We start from the raw sequence: 18,028 nt of genomic DNA on the forward strand, positions 1-18,028 counted from the left end.
GCCGTCTTAGCAGTAAAATGAACTCAGGCATTTCTCCTTGCTAGACAGTATTTCCTTTGGCTCCCTGTGCTGGGGATTTGTCAGTGACTACATGAGCTCAAGTATCAGCTCTCCTGGAACATCTAGACAATGCACTGCCATTTGTTTTTCATGATGCTGTTGCTGTTTAACAGATAACCTATTTCTAAAAAAAATACTTGCCCCTAAGTCATCAGGTACTCTTTCTATGTAAGTCACTAAGTCAGTGGGTGACCAGCCTTGTGTTGTGGCAAGCTTTAATGCCTTGAATACATTTGTCACAGGAGTAGGGGAAATTACCTTTGTTTCTGAAATAAAATTTAGGAGTATGATTTAATGAAATGGGAAGGTTCTCTGGCTTATTTAAGCCACAAGAGATTGGATTCCACTTCGAATGAAATTGGATTTGCTGACTCTTATTTCCCCCTCTGCCTGTGCTCATTTTTATACACAGAGGGACAGAGTGATAGGGTTTGTATTTTTGCATTTTCAGATCAGTCTGCAAACCCTCTTTCTAACCTCTGGGTTTGTTTTTGTTATGGACAAGCCCCAAGACTTCAGAAACAGATACGTTTAAGATCCACAACCCCAGTTCTGCAGCAGTACTTGAGCCTGTGTTGAATTACCTAAGAGGGAGGTCAGGGCACAAGAAAGGGAAGCTGTTAGCTCAGAACTCCAGAGACTTTGTGCTCACCTAATAGAAACAAGGAAATGAGCCCCAAGACAACCCAATTCGTGTGCTCCTTTGCTGAGGTGCTCTCCCACCCTAAGTATAGCACACGTGTAGTCACAGCAAGGCTCTGAGGTTTGACACTTCATCATAGAAAGGGTTTCTTAAAAGGCTTCAGATCCAGTGACTGCCCTCACTCTCCTGCTGTCCCACTGCTCCACTCAGCCTCTTCCCCTGAGCTTCAGCCCCTCTTCACCCTTCCATTGCCCTGCCCCTCCAGCCCTCACACATCTTCCCTCCCTCAGTTGGCTTCTGCACAAGCCCCCGGTTCTCCCCCAGGAGCCACTGCTGTCCCTCAGTGACTTTAGCATCATTTGTCCCTTTGTGGCACTCAGCCTTCCCCGCCTCGTGTGTCCCCTCCATTGAAGCCATCTGTCCTCCAGGGTGGGGATACCCCGTACCCTGTACTCTCTCCTGTGCACTGGAGAAGGGCTTGTTACTGATCATGTTTATTGTCCCAGAGCCAGCCCGTTGTTCCCAAGACTTTATGGACTTTAGAATCATAGACTCTTGAAGGTTGGAAGAGACGTTTGAGATCATCCAGCAGTAGTACCACTGTAACCACGAAACACTGCCCAGCACCAGATCCAGACACCCCTTAAATGCCTCTCGGGATGGTGCCTCCAGCACGCCTCTGGGCAGCCTAACAGCCTTTCCCTGTGTCCCCAGGACTGCTGTGTGAGCTACGGCGGCATGTGGTACCTTAAGGGCACGGTGCAGTCCTGACAGCGGGGCAGCGGCGTCAGCTGATCTCGGGGACGTGGAGGAGCCCGCAGCGGTGGCACAGCCGTGGCCTCGGCAGCCGGGGCGGGATCTGAGCTGCTCTGGGCCACCGAGGGCAGCCGCCGACCTCCCAACAGCCAGAGTCTGCGTGCCTCCGAGGCGCGGCGGCGGCCAGAAGGCACCGTGGGACCCTGGCTGCAGCTTGATTAATCTGGGATTTCTAATGTATTGCAATTCTCCTTCTGTTTCGTTATGAAAAATAAAACCGTATAGTGACAAAGACATGATGGAAAATCATGGTCTAAAACTTTATTTTGTAAGTAATGCCAATAAATTAAAATTTGTTTACAAACATCCCGGTTTTTGTTAAATCCCTGGATGCTCATACTTTAGTGTGAGCATTGTCCTAGCCCTTGCAGCCCTCTTCATAGAGAGCAGGTGGTCATGTTCACGGGAATGGAAGGCCTGGGAGGGGGGGGAACAAAATCACTGTCTGTGAACTCTGTACTACATAACCATTGTTCTCACCTGTTGTCTGTGAAATGAGTTATTTGGAGAAGTACCAACATTTGAAACATGGGGAACAACTACTGGATTTCTGCTCGTGTGGGGTTGGTTTGAGGGACTTTGTGCGTTACTGTATGTGACAGAGCAAGGTTAGTAACTGAGGGCACCCTCTGGAAGGCATCCAGCTGTAGTCACCACACGGCAACCATGTAAAACCTCAATTTTTGTGTAATTTTTAAATAAAATTATATCTCAAAGGTCAATTCTACCCCACCTTGTATTTGTCAAACAAGAAACAGAAGCTGTACCTGACTCCTTTTACATCCTGAAGGGGAGGAAGGGCAGACAGAGAGCAAAGTGCAGCGCAGTCCCTGAGCTCTGGGGCTGTGCAGCAGCAGGGACAGGGACCCAGCCCTGGTGGCTCGTCCTGAACTGGCCTTACCTGCAGTACCAGCAGGAGTATCTGCTGTGGGCACTGCACAGCACAGTCACTGCTGCTCCTGTTCTCTGCTGCAGCTTCCATCACATGAGAAGCTCAAGGGGATTCTATTGATTTCATCTACTTATGCTCAGAAAAGGCTGAGTTGAGTTGTTGACCAAAATAAGAAGATTAAGGTAGTTAATCCAGGTAAGACTGGCTAAGAATATTGTTACCATACTTGCAGCATTTCACATTTTGGTGGAAAATGGCTATTTTTGGCCTATAAAACTACCTTATTTAGTAGCTCAGTGTAGTTTATCTGTAGTTTACCTGTGTCAATAAAATTGGGATGTGTTTTATATTCAGGCAGCCCTGGCTGGCTCTGACCCAGCGGCTGTGGCTGGAAAGCTCTCTGGGAAAGCCATGCTCCAGGAGAAGCTCTAAGAAGAGCCCAGCTTGGAGGGATTTATTGCACAGCCTGCACAGGACAGCCAGAGCTCGGCAATGGCACAGGTAGCCAAGGGTGAAGTACAGTACAGAAGAATCAAGAAGTTCTGAGGAAGAATTTTTGGCATTTTTAAAGCATAGAAATTGTTTCTCTCAAGTGCTCCAAATTAGCCAAAAGTCATAAACCACTGAAGATCACCTATTTAACAAAAAATCTGGAACTGCTTTTACACATCTTCTGCCAAGCAGGTGTGGTTTGCCTCTGTCCCTAAAGTGGTAAGGAACACTGATAGTGAAGCCCTTTGTGCCTTTCTCAGGTTACTGCTTTCCAGGCTCCGAATTGGGGTGAGACAGGTGCAGGTGCCAGGGACACTGACAGGACAGTTACCTCATGGTGATGCCTTCCGTTTCAGCTTTTATGTTTTTCAGATTCTGTGCTGTTTAGGGTACAGTTCTGAGCCTCATATTAAGTGCTGGTAAGCTCTCTTCAGAGTAGGTAGACAAAACAAATCCTTTTCCCGCTGAAGACAAGGACAACTTTCAGGCCCAAAGCATAAAACGGTGGACTGTGATCAAGATTAGCAAGAATGTGTGTTTATATTTCTTAGTTGGGTCCTATTCCCATTTTATTATTCCAGCTCACTGTATGTAGGAAGCAACAGATATTTAGTCATGCTTCAAAATCTGTATATAGTTGTATAGAATTGTTCTGATTCCATTAAAAATGAGAAGTTAAAAAAACCCCCATGGTCATGAAGTATTACATTTTTATAAGTTTTGGTCCGTTTGCATCATAGGGTTTAATTGTCCAATAACAACATCAGGTTGTGAGATCCCATCCTTCTTGTTCCTCCCTCCAGTCCCCCACTGTTAATGCTTTGGGCCTGAGACTCAGAGCTACTCCCCTCAGAACATTTGGGCATATGAGGCTCAGAACTACACCCCTAGGCAGCACAGGATCTGAAAAACAAGAAAGCTCAAACTTAAGGCATCAATGGCAGAGCAGTTTTTCTGCTTTCCCTGCCCTCACCTCTTTTTTGAACAGCACTAACAAAAACCACAACAATGAGGAAAAACTACTTACTTCTATCTGGAGTTCTGTTCTAGACAGGCCTGTTCTTTTGTGTGTAGCATAACTTTTCTAAAATACAAGTTTCATGGGAACTCCATCTGAGCTCTGGAGGAAAGATGGCAGGACGAGATAATGCAGGTGCCATGTGCACCAAGTTCAGTTTCCTGATTGGCACAGATGGATATAATTACTACTTACCCCTGCAGCTCGACTGGATTATTTATTTGCTTAGAAAAATATTCAGAAGATTCAGATTCCCGTTTTTAAATAATTTTCAGACTGCAATATATGTTTTAGATAAACTCCCACAACATGAAGTCTTAATACTGAACGACAAGCTGAACAGAGAACAGCATAAGGCAGCAGAGCTGCAGCAGCAGCTGGACTAAAGCTGAGAAACTGTCAACATTCTGGGTCAAGGGTTTGGTACCTGGCAGCAACTCAGCAGGAAGCTGCTTCCCAAGAACTGCTAGCCACATTAAGCTATGAGACCCATCACAAGGATAAGGATGTCACCTTTCATTGTGCCTTTTTTGTCTTTTTCTTTCTGTGTTCCAGAGAATAACCTTCTCCATGTTGGTTTTCAGAAATTAAGTATTGTATGAATTACTATTAGGGAGTGGAAAAGGCGAGGGAGAACGACAGTGTGGTCCCATTTTCAGTGGGATATGTGCTGGCAGTTTTGTGCCCATCCTCCCACCTGCCCCAGGCAGCATGGAATAGGTCCAGAGGCCGACACTGGAAGCAACAGACAATATAAGGTTTTACCTGGCTTGTCTCCTCAAGCACTTGGAGTTCGTGGTATGCAACATTAAAAGCTACTCCACTATGTCAATGCTACTTCTAACGTTAAATAGCTGAATAACAACTCTCTAACTTACCAAATACACATAAAAATGTACTTTGCAGACATTCCACCAGAGAACCGTAGGTCCCAAATAACACACAAGAGTCAATTCACAGTATCTTGCCTTAAGACAAAGTGCCCTACAAAGGAAACCGTATCTAAAAAGCCACACAAACTTTACAACAAATCCTTTCTTAGTAGGAAGACATTTATACTAATCTGTGGGAGATCTTAGTGATTGTGAAAACGTGGTATTGGCTTAAAGCAAGCACAGCTTTCCACCACCATGCCAAAGCAAGATCAACTGAACTGCTCCCCTCCTGGAGCTGAGGAGATGCTGCCCCTGGGAGTGGTCAGGGTTTTGCTTTTGTTCGTTTTCTACATCGGTGTAGTCACAGGGCTAGATCATCCCTATGAAGCAAAGGAAAACTTTATTCTGGTTCTTGTGAGAGATTCAGAGTTCTTAGCTCTGTTATTTCTGAGTGGATGAAGGAAAGAAGTGTCTGTCACTGCTCTGGCAGGAGATAAAGTGTAATACAAAGTAGTAGTGTAGCATTAAGCTATGATGTTTCTTTGCCTTACAACCACTAGTTTGTGTGACAGTGCTAAACGTTAATCTACTGCTACACAGGAACAGGGAATCTAGCTGATAACTAACTAGCCTGTGAACTACAGGGCTACCAGCCAATCCAAAACATTCATTTTGAGTGCTCAAGAAACACATCAGTTTAAGGGGTCTTCTGACATTCATATGAAGTGTGTTCTTGACTAACAGATAAGGTTATGGCTGAGAGGAGAGAGTCTTGTATTTTGCTCTGTGTTCATCTATTTCTTCTTTTGTTTTTCTGATACAACTAAAAATCTCCTGGAACAGTGCTTTATATTCAGGGGGAGCATTTGTGGAAGAGTCACTTAGCTCAGCAACTGTGAATTCTTGATTGCTAGCTGAAAGATCATACTGGGTGTTTCCCACATTTAGGTCTTTGGAGTACTGCTTCAGTGTTTGTACAGCCTTGTGTTTCAAAGAATCTTCATCCATTTGACATTTCTTCAAAAGTTCCTCATACTTCACCTTCAGAGCATTGTACTGAGCATCAACTTCATTGAGTACAGAGATTCCTCGCTGCTTCACAGCTTCAGCTCTCCTAATACACGTTTCTTCATGGCCCCTGAGAATGTCTGCCCCAGCAGCACTGCTCAGGAGGCTTTCACTGCTGCTCCGTTTCAGTGCCTTCTTCTCAAGCTCCGATACTGTCAGAAGTCCATCATCTGCCAGGCTCTGACCAAGCTCCCTGTCTAGAGATTCCTTGAATGAAATGAAGAAGGATTCTGGCACCAATTTCTCTGCATTATGGAGTGTGTTTTCAGACTGAAGTATCTGTCGCATTTCAGCCACTTCCGCTTCCAGCTCCTCCGCACGAGCCCGATACAAGTCACTATCGACCAGCCTCCGCTCCAGGTCACAGTTCTCTTTCACCATTAGACTGTATTCCTCTTCCATGGTTACCCTCTTCTCTTTCTCTAGGTTCAGCTGGGCCTGCAGAACTGTCACTGCCTTCTTTAACTTCTCGTTTTCTTCTTCTAGAGGACTTAGCTGACTATCCATCGAAGTAATCTTTTCTGCAAAGACGTGATCATAAACGAAATACCTGCAGAAACAAAATACGGACTATTAAACATAGGAAATACAGCTGACCACACCTAAAGTTTTCTTGTCCTGGGTAACTAATGACATATTTAAACTGTGTGCTAACACACTTCAGAGCACTAACAGGGGCCATCGCAATAACCAATCAGTTGATTTAGTAATAAGAACGGAGTTTGTAAGGACTTACATGCCATCAAACTAAGCTCACAGCTTAGGCAGAATGGCAGCTTGTTAACCATTTCATGTTACAGACAAGCTGATTGAATAATGTAAATTTTGTGAACATCAGGTAATTTTTTTTCCAGCTTGTCCAGTATCTGTGCTCATGTCTTAGGTCTTGAAGTTTTGCTTAAAATATTTTCAGTGTTCTTTACTATGTAAGGTGAAAAGTCTTACTGGCGGAGGTCATACAGCTCCTTCAAACATGAGAAACTGTGCATTGATCTTGGCTGCTCAGATCTCTCCTGGCTCATCCGGCCTCGTCCAGGCTTCTTCAGCTCTTCTACTTGTCGCTGCAGGTCATCTATGTGTGTTTGTAGACTTTCAATAGTCTCTGTCAAGCTAAAAGGTGAAAAGACCTTTAAATAAAACTAACCTTTCAATTTGCCAATATTGCAGAACATCACTAGACAGAGACAAGACACCCAGTACCTACACAAATACACCTGGACCGCTCTTATTGATAGTAACAGCTGGGAGGGAGGAATCTGTTAAAGTTTGTTACCTTATTATCTTTTGTTGTGAAGCTCTACTCTCTGCAACCAGTTTTTGATTAGTGTCTTCCAGTTCTCTTGCTGTCACATCCAGTTGTTCATAGACTTTTGCATGCTGGTCATTCATCTGCCGCAAGAGCTCCACTTGCTTTGTGAGGTACTGCAAGACAGTTTGCTGTTACTGGCTTACTCTTGAAACACAAGCTGCAGCTCCTACTCATTTGTGTTCACATTCAGAGAGAAACTCCTGAGTTTTCCAAACGTAAATTTCTGTGTTTGCTTTGCTAAGCTGAAGAGACACTACCAGTAACTCTCTAGGCAGCTTGCCCTTATCATAGAGGACACCACCTCTATGCTCCATCAGCATAGAGGACACACTGCTGATGAAGCAGCCCTTACCTGGAGGAGCTGGGTTCGATGGTGCCAGCTGTCTTTATCTGTGCCCACACCTTCTGCATGGGGCTGTGCTGCAGTCAGCACTGAGAGCCTTTAGGCTCCAACACAGCCCTTACCTGTCCACTGTGTCCTAAAAGGCTGCAGTGTGCTCCAACAGAAATTTCTTAACTGTGTCGAGCCAACACCCTTCTCAGCATTAAAACTGAAATACTGGGTAGCATCATCCATAATTAAATGTATTTTCACCTGACCTAAGTTCTCCCAGTCTGAAAACCAGCATTAGGTTCAGCACAGCAGAATTTAGGCTGTGGTCACTCTTTAAACAGTAAGTGGGCTAATATGTGTCAGGAAGTATAATCAAGTTATTGAATTCAAATCTTAAAAATTACTCACTGGGAACTATTCCAGTTACTGTAATCCCAAACAAAGCTCTCCTGGCCTTTTTTAAAAAATAAAGCCTCACATGAAGTATTCTCAATTTAATCCTCTTGGGTTTTACAATTAACTACACAGACTGTTTAATTTCCTGAATAACATCAGAAAGCTTGGAATTCTTAGTCTGAGCAGTTCACAATCACCTACAGCTCTTTAAAAAAGTGTCTTATATTCTCCTACCCGGGACAAGGGTATTTACATGAGACAGGTTTTTTCTGAGTCTAACCCCCTAATTCTGAAATATTTTGTTCTTATATAGAATTTGTATTTTACAATATATTCTGTATTGCTACATGTTACTTTCTTAAAACTAAGCTTCAAGAAGGAACATCCAGCAAACTCTTAGGCAGAATTACTTCTCTTTACATAGGCCTGTTACATACTCAAAACTTCTAATATTCTACTTAACCTTTTACCTCATTAAAAGATTGGTGGGTTTACATTTTAGGCAATTTAAGAACAGATAATAAGTTAATCTAGGACTAGTAACTGCTCCATACAGACTTCTAGAAGATCAACATGATAGCTGTTGGCGAGATCCTTTTGTAGCCTGTGCACACATGACAGAGGATTTACACAAAAATAGAACATAGATTAGCAGTAGAATCTCAATGTGACCCATTTCAGATTAACTTTCCCTATTGGTTATAGCTGAAGAAAGGAGCTGGAGATCCTCAGACTTTCTTCAGCAATACAAGTGTGGCTAACCACTGGAGCCAAGGCTTTGGTGCCTGAAGAAATGTTGCCACTTATTACAGTGTGTTTTTGCAGATGTTCAGGATGTGCACTTCCTCCACCTTCCACCTCCAGTATCTTCAGGGCTGGTGTCCAGTTGGCCTTGCATAACCAGGCCACCAAAGATGATGTAAGAAATACTTGAAGTTCACATTTAATCTGTCCCCTACAACCGAGCACCTAACATGAAGCAGCACCTTGCATTCTAATACATGAAAATTGGATGGTGTCAGGATTTCCAATGTCTGAGTGCTGAGAACAGACTCAGACAGGAATAAAGTTGCTGTTTCCCTGCAGCCTTTATTACATCTACAGTGATTAGTTAGTGGCACTCGTGTCAGCACAAAGGTCGGATATAATGATCCAAAGCCGTAAAATGCTTAATTTATTAGTATTTAACATATGAGATGTAATCTTAAGCACACCACAGCCTTTGACCCTTCCCTTCCAGTGCAGACAAGGCAGTGCCATATTTCAGAATGATTTCTCAGCCAGTTCTAGACTTTGCTCCCTGTACAATTGAAATTAATAGGAAAAAAGTCACAAAATTTAAAGGGATATACTGCACTGAAAAGCTAGTACAGAAATTTAGGAGAGTAGCTACAGAACAGCTGAAAGATCATATGTAAGTTACAGAGACAAGCACTTAAAAATTAGGAAAAAAATCAGGCATAAAGACTGAATATGCCATTTGCACCTGTATCCCATGCCACGGGGTATCCTGTGATCCCACACGAAACAAAAATGCTGGTATGAAAATATTAGACTGAACTGCTTTATACCTTGCATATGCAAATTGTACTCTCATTTGTTTCAGTGAATTCCTGTAACAATTCCTCATCCCAGTAAGCTAATATGTTCAGTTCCTCAGCTGGAGGGTTTCTCTGGATATTTGAACAAGGGGTTCATGTTCCCTTTCCTGCCAGAAATCCAGATGCAAGCTTGAAACTTCCTTGCAGGAAGAAAAATTTTGTGTTGCTATTACACTTTTAAATGGTACTGGGGAAAGAAAAGATTGAGACAGAAGAGAGGACTGGAGAAGACAGCATTTTACTACAGCAGATACAAATACAGCCTTTGGCTCAACAAGCTGGGCAAAGAAACGGTGCAGGCACTATTTGGATGTCAGAAGCATCACAAAACCAGTTCTCCCACTCTCTCCCTCTCCTCTTGGAAGGAGGACAATCCAATACACATCTCCCACCCTCCCTGAGGGAGAGGGGGAAAGAGATTGAAGAGGTATCAGATAAAGCCTTCAAAAAGTAGTATTGCTGAAGTTTTGGTAGAACAAGACATTGAGAGGAAAAATTAATCTATCATGTCTGAGTTTGTCTGACCACACATGTACTTGACCCTGCAACATACCAGCTACAGATCACTGCTGGAGGGACATTTGTGACACTTCCTAGAGCTGAAGCTCTCTAGGTCTTCTATAAACACTGAACCACCAGAACAGCTTAAGCAAATAAACTGGCTTAAACCAATAGGATATTGCATTCTTAACGGCACTAGACTATTTTTGTAAATCAATGTAGCTTGGCAATAATGTATTTTCCACATTTCTAGACAGTGTTAAAATACAGCTTATTAAGTAGCTGCACTCAGGCAGGTTAGCTGCCCATCAGAGTCCAGGTGCATTATTTCAAAAGGTGTATTGTAACTCTGCTCAACACTTTCTTCAATATGGTTCTTCATACAAGTACCTTGTGTACAGTATTTGCACAGCACCTTGGAAGTGTTTGTCCTCTCTACATATTAAGAATGGATCTTTTTACAAAAACTATTCATGGCAATGAGCTATTTTCAATCTCTGCAGAAGTAAAAACATCTTCTAATGCTGTGGCAGTAATATAAATTGTCTATGTTCAACTATTGTATCTCAGAGTGAACAGGATAACAAAGATTACAGTTAACACATAATAGAAGAAAGAGCCAAGAGATGAGATGCAAAACAAAAGTAAGTTCTAAAAACACGCCCCACAAATCAAACCTGCTCTCGGAAATTGTTCATCACTTGCTAAAAATGCTGCATTTGTATTAACTACTTTAAAGACACCTATAATTCTGTAATTATTAAGGTTAGGATTCTTTCAGTTACCTGCTGCTATTACAATAGTGAGCATTTTCAGTCTGAAGTTGTAGCTGTACAAAATGCACATCTCTAATTGCAGTATTGCTACCACAAAGGAACTAATGTTTTGTAAAAATCTGGTACATACCAGTCACAGCCTGTGATTCACACCAGAACCAACCTTAAATGCTGACTACTTTTTCAATATGTTGTCAGTCAGAAAACTCCTGAATATTTAATAATTTAATTATTAGGGGCCATGCATTGCCCTCTAATAGCTGAAAAAACCTCATTATGCTGACAAATGCTAGGTCTGCAAGAACACAGGCAATGAGAAAATGCCAAAAATAGACAGTTTTTTCCACTCTATTATCTAAAGATGAGTAGTTTTAAAAGGATGGTTATGCTTTTGGTTATTTCCCTGGAAAATACAGAACAATATATCCACTATATCCTATATTTAGATCCTACTTTAGTGGAATTTTTTTTCTGGTTTTTGTTGTTTGTTTGTTGGATTTTTTTGTCCTTGCAGGGTTTCTTTTACATTGAAATAGACTTTAGCTCCCTTTATCACAGCTCAGTTTACTGGAAGTACATATCTTCAGATTTTACTTAAATCTCACTTCTGTACTTATCAGCATTTAAATTTCAGCACTGCAATCATTAAAATTCTCACACAATATTTAAAATTATTAATGTATTTATCATCATATAATTCAATGTTATTTTACCTGGCAAGATCAGCAGTTTAGCAATAAAAATAACTGAAGTGTCTTTTCTGTACAAAACCGAAAAATACCAGTCATTTGCCATTAAACAAACCAAATCCAACATTTAGTGGCACAAAGCTTCTGGTTATCAGAGAAACAGTTCTAAGTATGAGCCACCTATACTGGTTCTCAAATTCTCAAAATAGCAGAAGTGGTGAAAGATTCTTCAGTTTTTTCCATTAGATCTCAAGAAATTCAGATCTTAACTTATACACTGTATGTTGCAGGTCCAGATGCTTTCACACAGGGATCCTTTAGATATTTTACCTCTATCTCCTGCAATTGCTCTTGATTTGTTGCATACATTTGCTGTAAGGATTCTTCTAGTTCAGTGTTACGGTCCAGTAGTGTCTTCCCAAGCTCAGCAGCAAGGTGAAGATCTAAACAAAGAAATCATGATTGCACGTAAGTGAGAGAAACAATGATGTAATCTAATTCTAAAGCTTGTTATCAAATACTTGAGGCATTTTCTTACTGCTGTTATAACTGCTCCAAGTTATCTCCAGTAGTCAACATGGAAGTTAGCTGGTAAGTAGAACATCCATCTCTAATGCAAGTCCAAGTCAGCCCTGAGACCCAGAGACACTCTCATGTCATGAAGCTTCCTCAGTTCCTCTGTGGCCCTTCGGACACACCCGGCCATGTTCACCTCCCACACTCTGCCCAGTCTGCACTCTTGGGCTTCACCCTCTGCACAGCACTCAGAAGAAAAAGCACAGCAGACCCTGTAAATCAGACTAGACCAAGGCCAAAGCTGAGGAACTCTTTATTGACTTGACTGTTCCTCCCCATTACCCCTCTACCAGAGTTCAGGTCACTCAACATCAAATGAGTTGAGTGATCAAAATGCTGAATGAAAGTTTCAGATGCTTTTTATGGTGAAACAATAATATCAAAAGACATAAAACTGATGGAGACTTGCAGCTATTCTGTTTTTCAAGCTCATAAAGCCAGGTGACAAGAACTGTTTCATGTGCTCCAAAACATCACTTCAAATGTCATTTGTTCTCAGGCACTAAATCTCAGTTTCACTTCAGTCATCTTCAATCACCTCCAGGGTGCAGTGACTGTAGTTGTTGCAAATTAAGAAATAAGTCATCTGAACAGTCAGCTCCTTTCTAGAGGGAAGCTTGGTATTTGCTCAACAGCATCAGAAGTGCTAGATATTCTGTATTATTATGTTGAAAGAGAAGTGTAATTTAAAAGCTAACATAATGTGACAAAGTAATAAATCTTGGTATTAATGCTAAAATTGTAGTTACTCTGTGGAGGGTACTACACGTCAAGGATCCAACAGATTTCTAGAAATCTCTTCTTTTCCACCTAATTCCCATCACATGACCTGCATGCATGCAATACCACCTAGTTAGTTCTCACATAGAACTTGTATCAACCAGAAGGAGAAGGGAAGTCAAGAAAAACTTTTGAGACACATCAAGGAGCCTTAAATTAATGAGCAGGAGACATGTATTGCATCATCAGTTGTTACAGCCAGTATAGAAGTAAACATATTAATTCTATTTTCATTTGATTGTGATGCCCTTTTTTAAACATGTTATGCTACCTCTTTCCTGCCCGCTCTCAGTTATCTTATCAGCTAGGAACTGTAACACATACAAAACTGCTCCAAGATTGTTTTGTGCTAACCTTCAGTTTGGCAGCCTGTCCAATATGATTACTCCATCTCCACACAGCAGCCAAAGACCAAATCCAGACTTACAAGGACAAGTCAGTACAAACATTTATCTATGAAGCTGTAGATGTCCAATTCTGGCAAAACAACAGCTGTGCTATTCTTTACACATTCTTTAGAGCCACAATGCATTGTTTCCTACCTTAAGGTCAGATTCTTAGCATAAATGCCATAAAAATTATTTAAAAGAAATCCCACTGCATGGGAGTTCTTCAGTTTCAAGAGATGTACAATTAGAAGGCACAAGGCATCTTGGTCTATACTTAGGAGTTTATCCTCACATCCCTTTTTCACTCTATCACTACTCATTAAGAAGAAGGATTTAAAGTATTTGGATAAGGAAACCTTAAGGCATCCTGCTTAAATTTTTCCCATTTGGTAAACAGATTGCACATTGTTTACCCATGGACAGAATAACTCCCAGTCAAACACCAAGCTGTTTGTTCTATCTCGTTACAGAATACTGTAGTCTTCAAATTCAGTGAATTCATTGACCTATAGAAAATGGAGTCCTGCTTTACAAGTTCTTGTACTGCACAGATCTTTATGAGGAGCCATCATTTTTAAAACAATACTAGCATCATTCAAGACAAAGACTAAATAGTTTATTCTTTTATTTTATTAAGAGTAGAATAAGAGCTTTAGAGAGGATTTAGGATTATGTTAAAGACATAATGCATAATGGAATTACTACCATTTCCCTTCCCAAAGTGAAAGTTTGTTTTCATGTTTAAGTACATTTAGGAGTTTATAGCTTCATTATTAAATGCCCCCTCATCTACTAATCAAATAGCACATGCCATACAGTACTTGGAATACAAGGTGAATAACAGAATTCAAGTCGTACTTCACGTTCATTCTGTTTGTTAGACTGGCAGAAGCACAAATAGGTTACTATGGCAGAAGTACTTTTACAATTAAGGCAATTTGTTTCTGTAGGGGAGAATACAAGTGGGAGTGCCCAGGAACATACAATAAAACCTAGAGGAAGCAAGCACTGAAATAATTTCCCCTCTTCTAAAATTCAGAATATTTTTGCATCCATTTTTCTACATCATCAAGTACCTGGAAGCCCTATAAAGAGCAAATTTTACAAGAGAGATGTGTCATGTATGTTTTCCAGATACAAAATGTTAAGTATTAATTTACATTTCTCTGGAGAGAGTTATGGTAGAATTTCAGAAGCAAAACTGCATTTTCTGTTGTAAATTTATGTAAAGCAACAGCGAAATTCTGACAGACATGCCTTCTTCCTTTTCACCATAAAGATGGAAGCAGAGAGGGTTTTAATAATGCAAAATGCATATGTGCAGATCTAAAGATCTTCACTCAAGTAAATCTGATTAGCTGTACTGGTGTTTAACAGCTCCATCAGAAATCTCCAAAATAAGACTTCAAGGATGTCTTCTGATGGTGAACAGCCCTCACTTACCAGCACTTCACCATCTCTTCAGACTGCATTACCATCACTGAAAAAAAGATAATAACAGTACCAAAATCCTTCTCTTCTACTTTTTTATAACCCACCTAACAAAATTATTCAGAGAATTTTCAATCTAAAATTAAGCCTATTATTTTAAACAGCAAAAGGCACTAATTGTGCAAGATGTTCAAGCAAGCCTAGTGTAAGTTTACTGAACTGTAAAACAAAATTTTTCTTCTACTTAGTTTCCTGTTTCCTATTCTGTATTCAGAATACCTGTTCTGTAAAAGTGAGTAACAGCAAGATGCCAAAAGAGCAGTCCATGTAAAAAAATTCTTTTTTTAAAGGTCAGCATACCTCAGCAAAACACTGCAGAAGGATGGCTGTTCCCATCCTTACAAAAATTCCATGAGCACTTGATGCACAAGCAGTATGTGTCCACTGTCAAGACAAAAACCTTTGGTACATACTTTGAAGACTGTCCCGTTTTTCAAAAACCCCTACCCTAATTTTAAGTTTCAAAGACCTACTGACAAGGACTTCAAGCTTGCTTCAGGGTTTCTAATGTTTTACAACCTAGGTTCTCATAATCATATTCATCAGTCTTTAAACATGCACTGATTGTTTGGGTTGTGAGGAGTTTCACGAGACCTTGATAAGCACTCTTACTCCCCTGTTTACACACATCTGTGTGTCTTAGCCTTAGCAGCAGGAGGAGTAGTATCCTTCAGAATCCAGAAATAAAGTACAGCACAACGTTTAAAAAACATTCCTGTAAGGAATTTCTTCTGTGCATTTCAACTTGCCCATCCCTTTATTTTCCTCCTTTTCCTTTTAGCAAGGCTATTCGTGACTTCCATTTAGGCTCGAAAAGAGAGAATCTCCAAAAAAAGGTGGTCCACATGTTGAGAGTACATTAACCAACCCCTCAAAACACACTAACCTCTAGAATGGAATACTGTGTCTTAAAAGCTGACAGCAGAGTCAACTGGTGATTATTTCACTCATTTTAATTAGAAGATGAAAGTAGAGAAACATCAAGAAGGCAAGAAGTCAGTTGTTATACATTGTGAAGTCTCTTTGTAGGTCTTCTATTCCATAAACACCGACATAGTAAAACCAATACTGAATCATGTCTTCAGATTTTTCACTCTCTTCCCTTTGACAACAAACTGTAGTTTCAGGACTTATTTCAACTAAATTGTCTGTATCCTAGAGCTAGGAAAACATCAATTTTGGGCGAAGAGTACCTAAATACAGCTTTCAAACAGTTAGCTATTTTATACAGCATGCAATTAAAGAGACCTGGTGCCGTCTCAGAAAGAGTTTCTGCTGTCAGATGTCTGATCTCTGTGTAAATACTGCTTAGTTTTCTCTAAGGTGTACAGTACAGCAGCACCCACCAATCCCAAGAACTAATGTATTTCAATATAAAAGCAAAACGTGTAGGACTGGAGCAGGTTTGGAGGAAGCCACTTCACAGCTTTGAGCTGGCCTTTCAAAACAAACTCAGGATTAAGGACAAAAAGTAGAACTAAGTAACTTAAGTAAATACCAATCATAAATGCCACTAAGCTCCTAAGGAAATTGCACATACTTTCCGTATCACGCCTGTTAAAAGACTTTTAGGCAATAACACTCGTATTCCTGTGGCTCCTTTCTCATTTGTGAAATGAACAGCATTTACCTCTCGCATGTAGTGTTTTAAGACCTACTGATGAAATTACATACAGAAGCTATACATGTATATTGCTGAGGTGTAGTGGAGTTGATATTTTAATAAGAAAACCTAAAGAATTTTTCATAAGGAGCCTGCAACTACTCGAGCACTGCTACGACTACAACTTCATCGACTGGAAGCCCTTACAAAGAACTCAACAGGGCGCAATAGCGCATCCTACCCCGGCTCTTCCAGCGCCTGCCCCGAGCAGGGCACCTTCACCTTCTGCGCAAGGTGCAACTTTCCGGAGAGCCGCTTCCCTCTCTCCGGGCGGAGGGGGACCCCGGCACCATTCAGCTCGGCTGCCGCACCTCCTTCCCTCAGACAAAGACGGCCGCAGCATTACCGATGACAGCGATTCCGCGGCGGCGGGAAGCGCGGCCATGCGGGGATCCCGAGCTCCGAGCCCGGCACGACCGACGCTCCGGTCACCGCGGGCCCCGGCTCCCCCGGGCACAGCCGCGGTGCCGCCGCCCGCCCGCCGCCCGCCGCGGCCCCTTCCCTCACACGCCCACCCCGCCGCAGCCGCTGCCCTCACACGCCCGGCGGCTCCCCACAGCCCCCTGCCTCACACGCCCCGCTCAGCGCGGCCCCTGTCCTCAGCCCCGCGTCGCCTTCCCTCACACACCCGGCCGGCTACACACCCTGGCTCCACACGCCCCCCGCCACCGCCCCGGCTCACCTTGCTGCAGGTCCTGCTGGTCGTACCAGGGCTCATCCTCGCGGATTTCGAACTCCTCCACCAGGCTGTCGGCCAGCATCGCGCCCCTTCCGCTCACGGGCGGCTGAGCCGGCGGCGCCCACCCCGCGATCCCCCCTGCGCCGAGCGGGGCACAGCGAGCCGGCAGCCGCTCCCCGCCTCAGCAGCCGCCTGCGGCCATTGCCGAGCGGTTCCGGACTTTGCCGAACCTCTCCCCCTTCTGGCCGGGCTGCGCCGGCGGCAACGTGGCAGCTGCTGCCGCCGCCCGCCCCCCGCCTCCCGCGATTCAAACACAGCACCCTCGCCTCGCCTCGCCGGCGGGCGGCCAATGGGGAGCCGCCCGCCACACAGATCGAAAGGAGGCTACACCAGTCACAAGGCGCATTCATCTCAAAGGGCCAATGAGAGCCAAGAGAAGGCGGGCCTGGGGCGGCCGCGCCCCGTCCCGCCCCGCGGCGCGCGGCCTCCCGTCAGCAGAGGTGGGTCGGTGCCTCTCGAAGGGGCGGTGGTCGCTGGCGCTCGGGCGTGTTGATGGCGGGGAGCGGCTGCCGAGGGATGTCGGCTGAAGCGTGCGGCGGGGCAGGGCTGGCACGGCCCGGAGTTGGACAGTGCGACTTGGTGTAGGGAAAGCTGGGGCTCGTAGTTGCCCCGCGTTGGGAGCGCTGAGGGAAGAGCGTGAAGAGGGACCCGGCGTGGCGTCCAGGTGCAGGCCACCTCTCCGCCCGAGTGCGGGAGGGGAGGGCGGAGCGGGGAGCCTGCAGTCCGAAAAGGGCTGGCTCCATCCTCGCCCTCGCTCGACGGCGGCCGCTCGGCCTTTCCTCTGTTTGGCACAAAGCGGCGGCAGCCGTGTTTCCCGTTTGGGTCCTGCTCAGAGAAAGGAGCGCAGCTTGCCCATTCTCAGCAGACGAGCCCTTTCCAAGGTGCCGTCCCGCGGCACCCGGCAGCGGCCTCTGTGGGCA

The 18,028-nt window shown here is 43.5% G+C and overlaps 2 protein-coding genes across 2 annotated transcripts in view; one reads left to right on the forward strand and one right to left on the reverse strand.

Moving 5' to 3' along the window:
- Nucleotides 1-1,948, forward strand: part of POLR3E (RNA polymerase III subunit E) — a 27,880-nt gene extending 25,932 nt beyond the window's left edge. Inside the window, exon 21 of the mRNA XM_066329661.1 lies at nt 1,418-1,948. Coding sequence (XP_066185758.1) covers nt 1,418-1,474 — 57 coding nt within the window. The 3' untranslated portion in view covers nt 1,475-1,948. The remainder of the gene's footprint in view (nt 1-1,417) is intronic.
- CDR2 (cerebellar degeneration related protein 2) lies at nt 1,756-17,336 on the reverse strand. Its single transcript, XM_066329662.1, has 5 exons — nt 17,052-17,336; nt 11,801-11,913; nt 7,138-7,286; nt 6,810-6,974; nt 1,756-6,414 (listed from the first exon to the last, which is right to left on the reverse strand). The coding sequence occupies exons 1-5, from the start codon at nt 17,128-17,130 to the stop codon at nt 5,547-5,549; spliced, it is 1,374 nt and encodes a 457-aa protein (XP_066185759.1). The 5' UTR covers nt 17,131-17,336; the 3' UTR covers nt 1,756-5,546.
- Nucleotides 17,337-18,028: the final 692 nt, after the last annotated feature.

Source organism: Sylvia atricapilla, chromosome 15 (assembly GCF_009819655.1).
Source record: "Sylvia atricapilla isolate bSylAtr1 chromosome 15, bSylAtr1.pri, whole genome shotgun sequence".
In the NCBI taxonomy this organism is placed as follows: domain Eukaryota; kingdom Metazoa; phylum Chordata; class Aves; order Passeriformes; family Sylviidae; genus Sylvia; species Sylvia atricapilla.

Excerpts from the sequence above, each read along its gene's own strand:
- CDR2 (XM_066329662.1), bottom strand. The coding sequence starts at position 17,130 with ATGCTGGCCGACAGCCTGGTGGAGGAGTTCGAAATCCGCGAGGATGAG. Across the intron at positions 11,914-17,051 it reads CCAGCAGGACCTGCAGCAAG|ATCTTCACCTTGCTGCTGAG; the intron begins GTGAGCCGGGGC and ends TTCTTTGTTTAG. Across the intron at positions 6,975-7,137 it reads TCACAACAAAAGATAATAAG|CTTGACAGAGACTATTGAAA; the intron begins GTAACAAACTTT and ends TTCACCTTTTAG.